The 15,688-nt window shown below is 53.3% G+C and overlaps 5 protein-coding genes across 5 annotated transcripts; 3 read left to right on the top strand and 2 right to left on the bottom strand.

Moving 5' to 3' along the window:
• Positions 1-872: 872 nt before the first annotated feature.
• MRS44_018369 (uncharacterized protein) lies at positions 873-1,403 on the bottom strand (the record flags this gene model as incomplete). Its single annotated transcript, XM_065615869.1, has 1 exon — positions 873-1,403. One exon carries the CDS (start codon positions 1,401-1,403, stop codon positions 873-875), a length of 531 nt encoding a protein of 176 aa, XP_065471941.1.
• Positions 1,404-2,457: 1,054 nt separating this feature from the next.
• Positions 2,458-3,933, top strand: MRS44_018368 (uncharacterized protein; the record flags this gene model as incomplete). Its single annotated transcript, XM_065615868.1, has 1 exon — positions 2,458-3,933. One exon carries the CDS (start codon positions 2,458-2,460, stop codon positions 3,931-3,933), a length of 1,476 nt encoding a protein of 491 aa, XP_065471940.1.
• A 138-nt stretch (positions 3,934-4,071) lies between these two features.
• MRS44_018367 (uncharacterized protein) lies at positions 4,072-5,250 on the top strand (the record flags this gene model as incomplete). Its single annotated transcript, XM_065615867.1, has 2 exons — positions 4,072-4,485; positions 4,540-5,250. The coding sequence occupies 2 exons, from the start codon at positions 4,072-4,074 to the stop codon at positions 5,248-5,250; spliced, it is 1,125 nt and encodes a 374-aa protein (XP_065471939.1).
• Positions 5,251-7,663: 2,413 nt separating this feature from the next.
• On the bottom strand, positions 7,664-7,882 carry MRS44_018366 (uncharacterized protein; the record flags this gene model as incomplete). The annotated part of the gene is made up of 1 exon (XM_065615866.1): positions 7,664-7,882. One exon carries the CDS (start codon positions 7,880-7,882, stop codon positions 7,664-7,666), a length of 219 nt encoding a protein of 72 aa, XP_065471938.1.
• A 644-nt stretch (positions 7,883-8,526) lies between these two features.
• Positions 8,527-13,470, top strand: MRS44_018365 (uncharacterized protein; the record flags this gene model as incomplete). The annotated part of the gene is made up of 4 exons (XM_065615865.1): positions 8,527-9,011; positions 9,077-10,297; positions 10,444-13,264; positions 13,318-13,470. The coding sequence occupies 4 exons, from the start codon at positions 8,527-8,529 to the stop codon at positions 13,468-13,470; spliced, it is 4,680 nt and encodes a 1,559-aa protein (XP_065471937.1).
• Positions 13,471-15,688: the final 2,218 nt, after the last annotated feature.

Raw genomic sequence — 15,688 nt, 5'->3', positions numbered from 1 at the left:
ACGAACTACTTCCAATCGTTGGAGGCGTTGGATCCTCCATCTGTGGCCCAACTCGTCTGAGATCTCACTCCCTGCGCTCAGCAACCAACCGATTCCTCCGTCTGGGGGCCACCGTGAAACTGCCCGCCTGGCGCCATCCCGTCATGCTTCACGAAAAACCTTGGATCGTCGTTGCACTGTTCCACCCGCGCCGGTTTCGCGCTCTTCTCGCGGCAGCTTGGTGTCTGATTAGAATTGATTCTTGAGTTCGTTATTCGGCTTGCGCACGTATGGTTGACGGGGGCTCGGAAGTTGAGCATCCACGAGAAGGTATGCGGGGGATCTGCGGTCGCTGGCACATCGGTCCAGGGGTGTATTTTGGTCTTGGCGCAGGTCCAGGTAGCCATTTCAAAGCAATAAAATTAGGATGCTGTTGAACAGGTCGAAACATGTAATTCTGGGATCTTGTTCGGCCGATGGTTTCAGTTGCAAGGTACTTGGTATGCCATAGATTAACGCTGTGCTGGGCTGTACCGGCTAACATGTCTTAGCACTGCGTCGAAGTTTTTACCAAACGCGTGTCACACGTTGGACGCGTTGGATCGCGTAGTTGTTGAATTGGCACTCTGCAGCAGGCCACAGATTTGGAAAGACGTTGCCTGAGTCACCCCGAATCTTGGGACGGACTAATAGTCAGACCGTTAGTCTGCGACCCTCGGACTGGACTACTGGTCGGTCTGGTAGAAGTCAGACTGAACCATCCGTCCAGTCCGAGAGACGTAGACTGGACTGTCAGCCAAGTCCGAGAGACGCGGACTGGACCGTCAGTTTAGCCCGAGAGACGCAAACTGGACCAATAGTCTGTGGACTATTAGTCTGGACTGCAGTTTGGACTAATAGTACAGTTTTTGGTCTGGACTATTAGGAGCTCTGCATGGCTTCCACTTGGAAGGGTCCCTAGAGCGGAAATTCCAGTATTTGAGAAAGGAAACATAGGTCAGGTCCTCTAGGGCTTCTAGGCGTCGACAGTACTTTTCGTAGACGTTGGGGGCCTCGTCAACCTCATCGGCGTCAATCCGTAGGGAGCGGGAATGCATGTCAGGATTACGGCAGTCAACGTATAGACAGGTTCGTGAGCCCTCCTGTAACGGCAGGCTGAGGAGCAAGTGGCTGACCTCCTGCTTCGAGTAGTCTCGCTCGGCAACTAGCTGATTCAAGAGCTTTGACGTGAAGGAGATCAGCGGGTTGTGGTCCTTGACCCGGGGCATCAAGGCCTTCCCAATCTGAGCAAACGACTCGCTCTTCTTTTCCGACTTGGAGCAGTATTTGGCTGCGTAATCGATCACCTGCTGTAGGCTCGTGCAGGGCGAGACATCTGTATTGGCTAGCCACGCAACGGTAAGTAAGCGGTTGTAGTGGTTCATCTGGCTATCGTTCCGCTCGCCCCTGAAGCTCCAGTGCTTAGAATAAGGAACCTTTTCAAGGGAGGCTAGTAGGCGCTGCCCGTGAGGAAATCCAAAGCGGCACTCTACCTGTTTGGTATGCTAGCCACTATTGCTCGACGACCTTTCAGTGAAAGGTCAGACCCCGGTCAGGTTCGTAGGTACCTCGCAGAGCGTAATTTGCGTGGGAAATGACATGGCTTGATAGCGTGCGGTCGTTGAGTGAAGTGAAAGGTGATTCAAGTGAAAGGGCATAAGCTGATTGGACCAAAACTGGTGCCAGGGTCGCAATGAACAAAAGCAAAAACCAATACGAAACGCCGAGCCACTACAACGACGACGAGGACGAGGATATGATATGCATATACTTGTAGAATAACGAATTCGAAGTATAATTCTAAAAAACGAAGGGTGAAAAGAGACATCCGTCAGAAGGAGAAGAGTGTATTCCTACCCTTGTGAGTTATCTAACTCAAAAGCCTCACCGTCAGCCTCGTGTTTGCTTACGTATAGAGCGAAGGAGGGTGAATAACTAGCCTTTGCGCTTCTGGAGGGTTTGTGAAAAAAGGGGGTAAGGTCTCTAGATTATAAAATGAAGAACTGGCGTTCCCTTCCCTCCTTCCTTACTCTTTGCATCCTCATCATCCTCATTATCCTCGTCAAATATTTATATACTATTTATGATCATCATATACATATATTCATGCCGCGTATTCATAGCATGGGGTTAGATATTCTCCGCTATGACCCTGATCACCGGGTTGTTGTCTGCCGGCTATGCCGGACGTGTCTAGTCCCCAAGGCGGCAAGCTGGAGGAGCCACCTGCGGGCCGAGCCGCACCGAATGAGGGGTGAGGAGCTAAGGACGACCATTGAGCTCTTATCGAGTTACGACCTGCGCCCAGTAGAGGAGCTCCGTCAGTGGAGGCCAGATAGGACGAGACCTTGCCGGCCGATCGAAGGCCTCGCTATCTTTACCGGGTATTACTGCTGCACGCGCGATGGCTGCAACTACTGCACACGGAGGCTCGCCAAGATGCACCAGCACATGCCAGCACATGGTATGAAGGCCTCGCAGCACCGAGAGGCCGTCCCCCTCTGGAGAGGCTGCATGCTCCAGACGTATTTCACGGCAAAGGGACGCATCGATTACTTCATCGTTGAAGAACCCTCGTTATCGTCATCGCCATCGGGGGAGGTATCGGCCCTTAGATTCCTTCTGCCGCCGTCACAGGAGGAGGGGAAGCTATTCAATGAGCTAAAAGCGGATCTGGCCCAGGCATCCCGCGACCTAGAGGAGCAGGCCGGGGTTATGCAGGACGTCGGGGAGTCACGAGCGGACCGAGTCCCGTGGCTCGTCCATACCGGGTTCCCTGCCCACATGCGGGGGCTCCGGGATGCCGAGATCCAGTCGTCGTACTCGCTGCCGCCGAAGAAGCTCCCAGGCGGGGACTGTGGCGGCGAAGGGGAGGACAACTCGGACCTCATCCGCATCCTTGTCGCGGCCGAGACCGTCCTCAGGGACGCCTACAAGCTCTGCAGCGATAAGTCACTCGAGCGGAAGATGACGCAGCAGCGGGCCAAGAGGTTGAATGAGTTCCGTGATGCCGGCGGCTCGAGCAGCGGCAAGCCCGGCGGGTTCCGCAGTTTTAAGAACGAATCCTCGCTGACCTCGTACTTCCGAAGGATGAAGCAGCTTCTCGTCTACTATTATCGGGTCGTATTCTGCGAGGACGGTCACTTCACGAGGGAGAATGAGGACCAAGTGTTGCCGCGGGACGTCATCGAACCAACACCTCAGCAGCAGCGAGCCATAGAAGGCATCATCGATGCCCTGCGGGAACAAGACGAGATGGCGAAGGAAAAATCAGCCGATGAGGAAGATAACGAGGAGCGCGACGCTGAGCTAAAGCATGTCATTCGCAACTTCTACGTATCCCTGATCTGCCAGACAGTCGGGAGCAGGCCGTTCCGGTCCGCGGTACTAAGCTTCTGCGCCATGCTCAGCCGGAAGAAGGCCTTTACACGGCGAGAGGCGAATGATAACGAGCAGCGCAAACGGTGCGTCTGGAACGAACCAGGCAACTTCAACAGCAACTTATCCGCACTCACGTGGACTGCTCAGCTCATCCTGTTCGACTTCGTGTGCTTCCACAAGCAGGACGACGAGGACGGGATACCCGAACTGCTGGAGAAGATGTGCAAAAAGTACTTCCAGCAGATGGCAGAGACACCCTTCGGTCATATCCTGCAGTGGCGGCTCTACCTTTTCGCAGCATCTCGAACGGCTTTCGCCAAGAACCAGGCACGCTGGTCTCTCGACGGCCAGACGATCGACTACATGGGAACCAAGCTACACATGGAACAGGTGTCGCAGCTGGTCGTATCAGAGTTTCGCCAGGCGCATTCGCTTCTGTATGATGAGCTGTTGTTCGGTGCGAATGATATTGCACCAATCGAAGCGTGGAGACTACAGGACGACCTGGACCTCGACGACTACGGCGGCTCATAGCTGACGGACGAGAGGAATGCCGAGATCCTAAAGGGAACGCAGGACGCCCTGCTCCGGCAGATCGAGCATAGGGCTGAGCTGCGAGGGGTCTATATGCGGACCGATCAGGCCGGCGGGTTGAGCCTATGTCCGAAGGCAATGGCCTGCTACGAGGCGCACGTGCAAGAGTTCCTGAAGCGGATGGTGACGCTCATCCATATTCCGCCGGCTCCTCCGTTGCGGGCGCCGGAGCTGCTTTCCGTCACCTACACCAACACAGGTCGTCGTCGATGCATATTAATCTGGGAGAAGATGGTCATGGTGTACGTGCGGTATCACAAGAGCCAGGAACAGGTTGGTGCCGAGACGGAGAACATCCGCTTCTTGCCCCGCGCGATTAGAGATCTGCTCTTAACATATCTGGCTCTAGTGCCGCCGCTGCGCCAGGTCTTCCTTCGTCAGAGAAAGCCCGGCGCTCTGCTGTCGCCGTACCTGTGGTCGAGCCTGGACGGCGAGGTCTGGAGGGACACCACGATCTCTTCTTGCCTTCGCAGGGCCTGCGCACGCGCCGAGGTACCGCAGTTCCAGGTGGCGTAGTAGCGCCAGGCTGCTGCTTCTATCACCAAGGAGAAGTTCAGCGCCAAGGAGCGGGCCAACTTTGACCTAGAGGAGATCGCGGCAGCTGAGGAAGTCGAGGATGAGGCGGCCCTCGCGGACCTGGCCGGAATGAGCAACCACAGCTACCGCACGTTCAACCATGCCTATGCTGGCAGCACGACGCTGACGATGAGCACGCTGCTCCATCGCGCCTACCGTGCATCGCAGAGCTGGCGCTCCCTGTTCCGGGTCGATCAACTTCTCCAGGGGAAGCGGCCGCATACGGTATCAGGGACGCAGGCGCAGGGGTTGCTCAATGCTTGCAAGAAGGCGCGGTTTCGCACAAGGCCGGCCCAGAAGGAGGACGGCCTGCTGAAGGTGGCTCGCAGGCTATACAACGACCCGGGGCTGCAATTACGTCGCCCAGGTCAGCGAGATGGCATGCTGGCGACATTGGGCCCGCGACCAGCCGAGCAGGTCATCGTTATCCTTGCGACCGGATCAGGCAAGACACTAATAGTGATAGTTAGTGCTGCGCTCGAAGGCGCTGCGACGACTATCTTGATATTACCTACGGTGGCCCTCCGCGGTAATATGCTCGTTCGCCTCGGCAAGGTGGCGTTGAAACACTACGTGTGGTCGCCAGGGTCGTCCAAGTCGGCGCCGCTGGTCATCATGTCGGCCGAGGCCGCCTGCACAGAAAGCTTCCTGGAGTATGCCAACCGACTTGCGGACCGATAGCGGCTGGACCGGATCGTGATTAACGAGTGCCACCTGACCATCACGGCGAACGATTATCGGCGGTGTATGTCGCAGCTGGGCTGGTACGTGCGGCGGGTTCAGACGCAGACAGTCTGGCTGACGGCGACGCTCCCGCCAGACTACCAAGAGCTCTTTATAGAGCATAATAAGCTCGTTCGGCCGCATATAGTCAGGGAGTCGACGAATCGGCCGAACATCCGGTACATCATACGGCGTGAGCGAGGCTTAGGCACCTTATGCCAGAGGGCGGCTCGTCTTGTCCAAACCTGCTGGACCCGGAAGGACCTCTTCGAGAGCGAACGGGATAAGATCATCTTATACTGTCAGACGAAAGAGCTCGTGGCGGAGCTCGCTGACCTGCTGGGGTGCCCGTCATACACGGCTGACTCTGGTACAGAGGAGGAGAGGAGGGCGGTCATCGAGCAGTGGCTCAGTACTACGGACCCGCCTGCTATTATAGCCACATCTGCGCTGGGCCCTGGCTTCGACCATCCGCACGTCCGGTGGGTCATCCACGTCGGCGCCCCAAATCTAATAATAGAATTCTCGCAGGAGTCAGGCAGAGCCGGTCGGGATAGCAAAGTAGCAGAATCCATCGTCTTACTTAGCGCGGCCTAGCAACCGCAGCTAGACCGGCAGCTAGGGGCAGACCAGGAGGCCATGCAGCTATACCTCACGCAGCAACAGTGTTCGCGCGGCATCATAAGCCAATTCCTCGATATGCGGTCGGACTGGAGGTAGTGCATGGAAGGCGATAAGCTTTGCGGCGTCTATCCCAACCACCACATCAAACGCCGGCCGACCGATCTTAAGTTCCATCTACCGCAGCCCCAGGCGGAAGAAGTAGCGAGCGGGGGTGAGGGTAAGGGTAAATAGTGCTCTATGGCCAGCGAGATGGTTTTTACTGGGCCCAGTAAGGTTCTTCACTAGGCCCGAGTTTACAATAAGGTGCTAAGCTGATACGAGAGGGATCTTAAGATAATGATGGGCTGCTATCTATATTGTCGGGTGGAGGGGAAGCCATTTAAGCATACAGCGGCAGCGTGCACGCGACGCCATGATTAGATATAAGCGAAGCAGAAGGCACTTCGGGACTACAAAAGCCGGGGTAAGGAGTAGATAGATCTATATGCTATCTATTAGATGTGCTATTAGCCATAGGAGATCTGTCGGGCGGCGGACCCGGACTATGACGGAGATGGTTCATATCGATTCCCAGATATGGTTATACCTCTATGTTTTGGGGCTTATAGCTAGCCATGCCATACCGATTAGTTCCTAAAGCATTTTAACCAGACATTTAGGACGTATTAAGAGTATATGTTATGGCTTAGTAAAAGTGCCTCGCTGGGAGATAGTAGATATACGCAGGCGAACTACGTAGCAGCGCTTTTATTGGCCGAGCTTGGGTGAAACCCGCCGCTAATAATAAATAAATAGTAGTTAGTTATAGAGCCTCTAGTTAAAATTTAAGAAAAAATAAAGAAAGGGATAGAAAAGATAAAAACGTAATATATAGGGGTAAGTTAAGGTCTAGGGTAGGACTAACCTATATTAATATAATTAAGGGGGAAAAATAAGGCTCTATATGGTAAAGAATAAAACCTATAAAGGCTATACTAGGAATTAAATCTTAATTATCTGGTTTATAAGTTAGAAATTCTATTATTAAACTATATAGCTTATTTCTCTCGACTAGGTTACCTAGTCTAATATTCATAATAATTAAGCAAGTCTCTAACGCGATACTTATAACTATACCTCCTTACTATAATAATTGCCTTTCTAATAATAGAGATAGAAATATATATAGATTACTATATAAAAAGTTAAGCTCTGCAGCAGAATTTAGCTATATATAAGGTAGTAAAGAAAGAATATATCATAGACCTAACTATACATCAACGCGAGTTCGGGGGCGAACTTATGAAAATCACCATACTGGGGGAAAATGCGCTATTGAAGACAGGGGGGCGAACTCATGATAAATAGAGGGGGGTGAACTCTTGAAAACTATAAGAGAAAAAAATATAAAAAAGAGAGGGATCTAAAGATAACTTATATGCAATACTATATATATGATTATAAGGTATTATATCTTAAATTGCTTAAGCAGTAAGTGATTTAAGTTATGCTGGAGTTTTTGATGTGGTTGAAAGAGAGGGGAGAATCAGAGGGCAGCATGTAATATTATTGGGTGAATTACGTGGTCTGTGCGCAGCAGCACATCACAGAGGCAAGTCGCCCAGCTTGTCAGTAAAATACTAATAGTAGGAGAGAGAGACTACATAGCAGATAGCAGAAGCTATGCGCAGGCAAGAGGCAATTTAGTGATAAAGTCAAACGTGGCACGCGTGCAGCAGGAGGGTAACAGCAGCGTTGAATTTCGTTGTCAAGTAGTAGCTATAATGCCAGATCCAGCGCAGTTGCATCCAGTTTGCAGGGTGAAGAAGAAAGGCGACGTTGAAAGGCCGGGCCGCAGGGGGAAGCCGATGCTGATGTAGACGATGGCATAGAAGCCCGGAAAGCCGAGGCCGAAGCGCAGAGTGAGAGTGCCGTGGTCAAAGGTGGCGGCCACGGCGAGAGGGCCGATAGGTACAAGGGCAGGCATTTCGACAGACGACTTGAGCAGAAGTTAGCGCTAATTGCCGCATAGTAGACAAGAGGTTATTACCCGTTGCAAGAGAGTTGATGTTGGATCGAAAGGGGTGACTATGGAGACGGGTGAAATGGATTATGGTTGAGGTTGCTAGTATTAAGCCGGGCTGGTCGATGTGAGTATGACGATGAGGGAGGGAAGAAGAAGAAGGCAAGAGGTGAGAGATAAGAGAAGTTTTTATAGGCGACATGTGAACAAAGAGTCATGCGAACAAAAAATATGCCATCAAGAGAGATGCAATCAAGAGATACGCGATCAAGAGATATATAACCGAGCGATATGCGACCAAGGGGTAATATACTAGAAAGCATAAGGCAGAAATATAGTCAAGTTTACTATAAAGAAGCTTTATTAATATATAACTATATGCTATATTTAATAGGTGATTAGTAGGCTTAGTATAGGTAGTAAGCATGGTTCTATAGCAACCAGCAAAAGCAACTTCAAGTCGAGTTTCATAAACGCCACAAATATATAAACCCAAATAAAAAATAAGACCAGCTTCCATTTTATTCTTACCCCATAAAACATTATATCTACAGTTTATAACATATCAACACGGCAATCATTTACTTAGGAGCCAGCTATAAGACACCATGACGAACCAGCAAGGCAACTTAGGCAGCTCTATGCCCAGCATCCGGCCATTTATCTACTTGGACGAGTACCCGTTCGTCATCTGTAAGAGTTGCAGCATTGGCATCATCGCCAGCGAGGTTATGAACCATCTGAAGTCCAAGCATTCGCAGATTGATCGCAAGGACCGGAAGAGGATCAATGCAGCCATCATGACGATGGACGGTGTTGCCAAGGATCAGGCCGAGTTACGCTGTTGGGCTCTGCCGCCGCCCACGACCGGCCCGATTGTATATATCAAGCCGCCAAAGAACGACGGCTTAGGTTGCCAACATTGCCCATACGTCGTCCGAGATACAGTTCAGATAAGGAAGCATTATCGGGAGCAGCATGGTTTAACCAATGGCCCAAAGAGGACCGGCAGCACGCGGCGGGGTACTCGGCGAGAGCAGGATCCCGTGCCATGGAGGGTTGGGGTTCAGTGCCAACGGATTTGTCATTGGGGGTACGGCAACCGATGGTTCGAAGTTGGCCGGGTCGACGAGGGGGGCACGAAGACCATCATGACAGTCAAGGTCACGATGAGAACCCGGCCGCCGACATAGATCGAATGTACCACGAAGATACGCAGGCATTCACCACAGAGGCCAGAGAGGACATCCAGGGCATACACGACAAGTGGGAGGCCAACAGCTGGATAATGCGATGCGGTTGGGCCCACCATCTCGAAGGCATCAACCCCGACCATATGCTCGAGGTCATGCAGCCGATCCGACCCGACGAGCCCGTGCTGCAGAAGATGTGGGAGGTTTTCGAACGCGTGCTGGACAGTGCGTACGCCGCTGCGAGTCGTTGTCATCCCGGCACGGCCGAGTTGTTTGAGGTCCAGCGCAAGGAAGGTTCCATCACGACGAACGACCCGTTCCAGGGGCTGATGGAGCCAGACGCGTGGCAGCGTTACAAGGCGTGGTGGATGACGTTGATGATCATCTGGCGGCGGCTAGAGGGCCCGGGTTGGAGTGTTGCCGGCGACGAGGAGGAAGGCGACGAGGAGCAGCAGCAGCAGCAGCAGCAGCAGCAGCAGCAGCAGCAGCAGCAGCAGCAGCAGCGTGGTCCGTTCAGTGACGGAGAGAGCGACGGCGGCAGCAGTAACCACAGTCGCAGGTCCAGCGAGACGCCATCCGTCGAGCGAAAGAGGCCACCATACCGCATGACCATCCGGCAGGAGGAGCTGTGGAAGGAGTTCAGCCGAGCCGTGACGTACGCCACTAGGCACGGGGTTCAGCCCACGGGACAGTACAGCGATGCCCAGCTGCAGCGTGGCTGTCTCGATTTGGTTGTGCAGTTTCTCGATCATCCGTTCAAGACCGGCAACCACTACGAGAATATTATTATTAGTGCGTTGGCCGTCATGGGGATAGACCGAGAGGGTCGTGGCTGGGTGCCGGTGGGGAAGTACACGCCGATATACTCGGCCGTCATCAAGGTGGCCAGGTATCTGGTGCTGTACCAATCCATGCTGGAGCGGGAGGCGCAGGTGACACAGCTGCGGCAGTACATGACTGCCCGCCAGGCGAGGGAGGAGGCCGAGGGACTGTTCAGGATCGTGCGGCACAAGATGTTGCAGTTCATGATCCGGACTCCAGAGGGGGTAGCCGCTGACCCGACACCGATGAATTGGATCTTGAACACGCGCGCATACGGCATGCACATCCACTTCACGACTCCGGGCAGAGAGACGATCGACTGGAGGGGTGATCAGATCATCCACGGCAGCATCAAGTTCAGGATGTATGAGATATCGGACATGCTGCACAATTTGCTGTTGCACACGCGGCAGACATTGGCCCAGCTGGTCGTGGGCAAGGTGGGGTGCCAGAGGAAGATGCAGGGCAGGGCAAGGACGAGAGAGCTGAGGCAGGTGACGGCAGGTGAAGGGGGGAGCATGAGGTGATGGGAGGAGGAGGAGAGTATGATGTGATGGCTGAAGAGGAGGGTGAAGGTTTACCCCGGTCACTGCCGCGCATACCATGGTCGAGGATAGAGGACCGGCACGGCGAGACCATGCTAGATCATTCATTCTTGAGCAACGAGGATAACGCGGATTGGGTCAGGCGAGGGGAGGGTTGGGTCAAGGACCAGATCAAGGGTTCGCCGGCCGCCCGGGAGGCGTGGACGACCATGTCGGAAGCCGGCCAGAGCGTATACCGAGAAGCTGCAGTGCGCGAGTATGGACGGCTGGTCGAGCAGTTCCGGGGGCAGTTGCTGATGCTGATGCATATGCTCGGGGGCCAGCCGGCACGGTCAACCGAGCTCATGGGGATCCGGATGTGGAACACGGCCAACGGCGGCGTCAGGAACATATTCATCCACGAGGGGATGGTGTGCTTCGTGACCATGTACCACAAGGGCTACCGCAGGTCGGGCACCGTCAAGGTCATCCACCGGTACTTGCCACGCGAGGTCGGAGAGCTGCTGGTGTGGTATATGTGGCTGGTGCTGCCGTGGTGGCAGGCGGTGCAGGGCAGGGTGAAGCAGCAGCGCCGGCGGAGTGCGTTCTTGTGGGCCGACCAAGTGGTCAGTGAAGACGGGCGGAAGGATAAGAAGCGGGTGTGGAATGTGAAGAGGGTGAACCGAGAGCCCGGGGGGTTAACGGTGGAGGAGGAGGAGAGCGAGAACGAGATGATGATGGAGGAGGAGGCCGCATTCATGGACTGGTTCAGCGAGCGCAAGTGGGGGAACGACCGTGCCCGACGGGTGATACAGCGCTACAGCTCACAGTTCTCCGGCCAAGAGCTCAACATCAGTGGCTGGCGGCACATCGCGATCGGCATCAGCAACCGGTACTTCAACAAGGCGTTCAAGCCGGACGGGGACGAATGGTTTGACGACAACAACGATGAGGGCAGTGGCTTTGCCGACAGCATGTATGATATGCAGGCCGGGCACGGGTCACACATCGCCGGGTTGGCATACGCGAGGTTGTACGGGCAGGGAGATCTGGGGACGATGAAGCGGCGGGAGGGGTTCCGGATGATCAGCATGCAGTGGCACCGGTTCTTCGGCTTCGGGGCGGAGGACCGGACGGAGTTGGGCATCGGGGATAAGCGGGGCCGATACGCCATCGACGACGAGCGGGACGGCATGCGGCGGAGGCGCTTCGACCGGCTGCACCGGGCCGACATGCGGGGGCAGCTCAAGCAGATGATGGGACCGGGGGCCGAGTTCAGGGGGTTACAGGAGGCGGTGATCCACGCCGTCACCCGTGGTTACTGGCCCATCGTGCAGGTGACGCCGACGGGGGGTGGCAAGAGCTTGACGTTCATGCTCCCGGCGTACTGCACGCCGGATGGGGTGACGGTGGTGGTGTCGCCGCTGGTGTCGCTGCAGGATGACATGGTGTCGAGGTGTATGAGGTCGGGCATCGACGCGTACGTGTGGAAGAGCCGCGGTGTCGTCCAGCGAGCGGCGGCGTTGGTGTTTATCACGCCCGAGTCGGCCGTCACCAAGGGGTTCCGGACGTTTGTGGAGCGAATGCACGGGCAGCACAAGCTTGACCGGGTCGTCGTGGACGAGTGTCACACGGTGTTGCGGTGCAGCAAGAAGTTCCGGCCAAAGATAAAGCGACTAGGCCAGACGCTCCGTGACTTTGGCGTGCCCGTGATATGCTTGACGGCAACGTTGAAGCCGACGGACGAGAGTGCGTTGTTCAAAGCGATGGAGTTCACGCTGGATCGGGTGCACATATTCAGGGAGCGAACAACGCGGCGAAACATACGGTATAGCGTCGACGTCGTGGAGGGCAAGGAGCAGGAGACGAGGAGGAACTCGATGAATACCGGCCGCAGGAGGATGATAAAGAGCAGCGGCGGCGGTGGTGGTGGTAGTAGTGTTGTTGTCAGGGTTAACCGGGAGGGCGAGGAGGAAGGAGGGGATGGGGATGATGGTGAAGACGAAGAGGCAGTGGAGCGTGCGTGCGAGATTGTCCGGCAGTGGACAGAGGCACACGGCGAGGGCAAGGTGATTGTGTACGGGGGAACCATCCGGCGAGTGCAAATGGTTTCAGAGAGGCTGGGTTGCATAGCGTACTGGCGCGGAGCCGGTGACTCGGCAGAGAAGGCTCGGCGGTTGCAGGAGTGGATGAGCAGCAGCGGGGGTGAGGAGGGATGGATCACGGCGACGAATGCGTTGGGGTTGGGCATCGACGATGGCAAGGTGCGATTAGTCGTGCACGTGGGGATGCCGCGGACGCTGGAGAACTTTGTGCAGGAGAGTGGACGAGGAGGGCGAGACGGGCAGAGGAGCGAGTCAGTGGTGGTCATACGGCGGGCGTGGCTCGAGCAGGAGGCAGAGAAGAAGAGGTGGGAACAGCAGCGGCAGGGGAAGAAGGACGAGTGGGAGTGGGATAGGGATGCGGTCGAGTTCGTCGAGGGCAAGTGTTGTCGACGAGAAGTGCTTGATCGGGAGATGGATGGCAATATTGACAGGTTTGGGTGCGTGGATGAGGAGGAGATGTGTGATATATGCGAGGCGGAGCAGGTGGAAAGAGAGATCGCGGATCGTCGCGACATGATGGGGATCACGGACGTTGACGAGGGGTCAAGTGCAGAGGCAGAGGCAGAGGCAGCGCTGGATTATGAGAGGAGTCAGCGGTTGGTGCAGCAGCGAGAGGTGGAGAGGAGGTCAAAGGCAATGCGGGAGGCAGGGGAGGTCATCATGTTCGAGAACATGCTGGCAGATTGGAGTGGAAGCTGCAGTGTATGCAGGTGCGAGGGTGTAGAGGATGTGTATCATGAGATGGAGGCATGTAGATGGAAGGGGTCAGAGGAGTGGCGGAAGGTGAGGGCGAGCATAACGCGGGCAGAGGAGGCGATGATGGAGTTGAAGCGATTCGCGGATTACTCGGCGTGTTTCAACTGCGGGTTACCACAAGATATATGCGAGCAGTGGGAAGCGGCGGGTGATGATGAGAGGTTATTTAGGAGGGCAAGGGGCAAGACATGTCAGTATAAGGGGGTATTATTTGAGATCATGGCAGTGCAGTGGGTGCGGGATATAGACTGGTGGTTAAGGGAGGTAGGGCGGAAGATAGGTGAGGTGATTGATGAGGTAGATAGCGAGCAGATGGGTAGATTATTCGAGTGGTTGGGGGAGTTGATTGAATGGGGTGGAGGCATAGGCGGCGGGATTCAAGCAAGTAGGGTATGTCAAGTAGTAGTGAGTTTGGAGAGGCAGTGGCAAGAGAAGGAGGGATAAGAAGCTAAGAGGTAAATAAGGAAATATAAATAAGAGAGTTTTTTAAAAGAAATATATATAATTAGATAGTAAGGGCAATAAAAGAAAAAATAAAAAGGTTTTATATAAAAGGGGTTAAATAAATAAATTAATAAATATAATAAAGGAATAGTTATATAAAACATAAATAAAATAGAAAAATTAAATAAAAATAAAAATAAAAATAAAAATAAAAATAAAAATAAAAATAAAAATAAAAATAAAAATAAAAATAAAAATAAAAGAATAATTATAAATATAAGTAGAGAGATAGATTTAAGAATAAAATTAGGGTAAGGGTTTAAAGAGAAGGATAGGGGAGTAGTTTATGAATATAGTTAGGGGGAGTGAGGTCCAGATACGGCCATAGAGAGCCGAGGCAAGGGATAGAGGTGAAATACCGAGTTTCGAGAGTGAGGTGGTTTTAAACGGAGGGGCGACGGCCGAGGGGTTGCGGTCGAGATGTCGAAAGTCCGAGCGTAGGCAATGGTTTCGGTCGGTGGTGGAGGGAGAAAGGAAGAATTGAGGTGAGAGTTTGAGAAGAGAGGGGAGGCGGATTTATAGACGAGATGCAACCAAAGAGGCATGCGACTAAGAGATATATGACGCATGCGATGTATGTGACCAAGGGATATTTGAGGAGGAGATGAGGTAAGAGAAAGAGAAAGAGATGAGGCAAGTGAGGCAATAATAAGCGGGGAGATAAACAAGGGGAAAGGAGGCGAGGAGGGGAAGTAAAGTAGAGGGAAGAGAAGAGGGTAAGGCGAGCAAGGTGCGAGGTAGGCGAAGAAGAGCATTGCGATGTTTATAGCGAGCGGGCGTTGAGGATTAGATGAAGACATAGGCATAGGTGAGGGATATATCATGGGCCGATGGAGAAGGTGAAGACGAAGAGAAGATAGCGAGGGCGAGGGTGGCGATATCGAGGCGAATTATGAGAGAAGCAGGAGGTTGATCCGGCAGATAGAGACGGGGCGAGCGTTGGATGTGATAAAGGAGGCGCAAGATGCGACGGATTTTGAGGCAGAGTTGGACGAGTGAAGTAGGTGTTGCAATGTATGTAAGGAGGGAGGATATGATGACGACGAGGATGTTGAGCAGGGAATAGATGCGTGTGCGAAGAAAAGGTCGGGGTGTGGCAATTGTTCACGGAGAAAGGCAGTGAAGTTGGGGAAGGAATGATTAAGAAGGAGAGGTTTATGGGTTGAGCCGCGGTGCGATGAGGCGTAAGGGGTCGAGGTATAAAGGTGAGTTTTAGTGGGTTGTAGTCGCATTAGATTTGTGATATTGGTGTGATTGAGCGAGTAGGTAGGGTTAAGAGGGAAAATGAAGCAGCGTATAACGAATCGAGGCATGGGTTGAGAGATATAACGGGGTTGAGTGAAGGGAGTAGAGCAAAGAGAGAGATATGTATAGGCGTAGAAGAAAAACATATTGGCAGGTGAGGTGGAGGTTAATGGTTATATAAGATAGGGGTTGATCATAGGTGCAATAGGTTAGACGGAAAACACGGTGCGAGTTATAGAGGGTAAGCATTGTAATTTTGAGGATGGATGGATGTAATATAAGGAAGGCGTTAGCAGAGCAGTAGCGACACGATAATAGTGGATCGATTGTGTGTAGACGCATGGGTTGAGGGTTAGGCAGGGTTTAGAGCGGGGTTACATACAAGGTAATCAAGTAATCAAGGAGATATAAGGTAATCAAGTCATTATAAAGAGACGAGGTAATCAAGTCATCATACAGAGGCGAGGTAATCAAGTCATCATACAGAGACAAGGTAATCAAGTCATTAAGATAGTGCATGGTTAAGCATGTAATCAGGGAGAGGCGGTGTAATCAAGCAATATAATCAAGCAATGTAATCAAGCAATCAGATAGATGGAAGTAATCGGGGAAATATGGCAG

Source organism: Fusarium solani (genome assembly GCF_023522795.1).
Source record: "Fusarium solani strain SB1 chromosome Unknown bctg00000016, whole genome shotgun sequence".
Taxonomy (NCBI): domain Eukaryota; kingdom Fungi; phylum Ascomycota; class Sordariomycetes; order Hypocreales; family Nectriaceae; genus Fusarium; species Fusarium solani.
The sequence above is the reverse complement of the archived record's forward strand: the minus strand, read 5'-3'. Positions and strand labels throughout refer to the sequence as shown.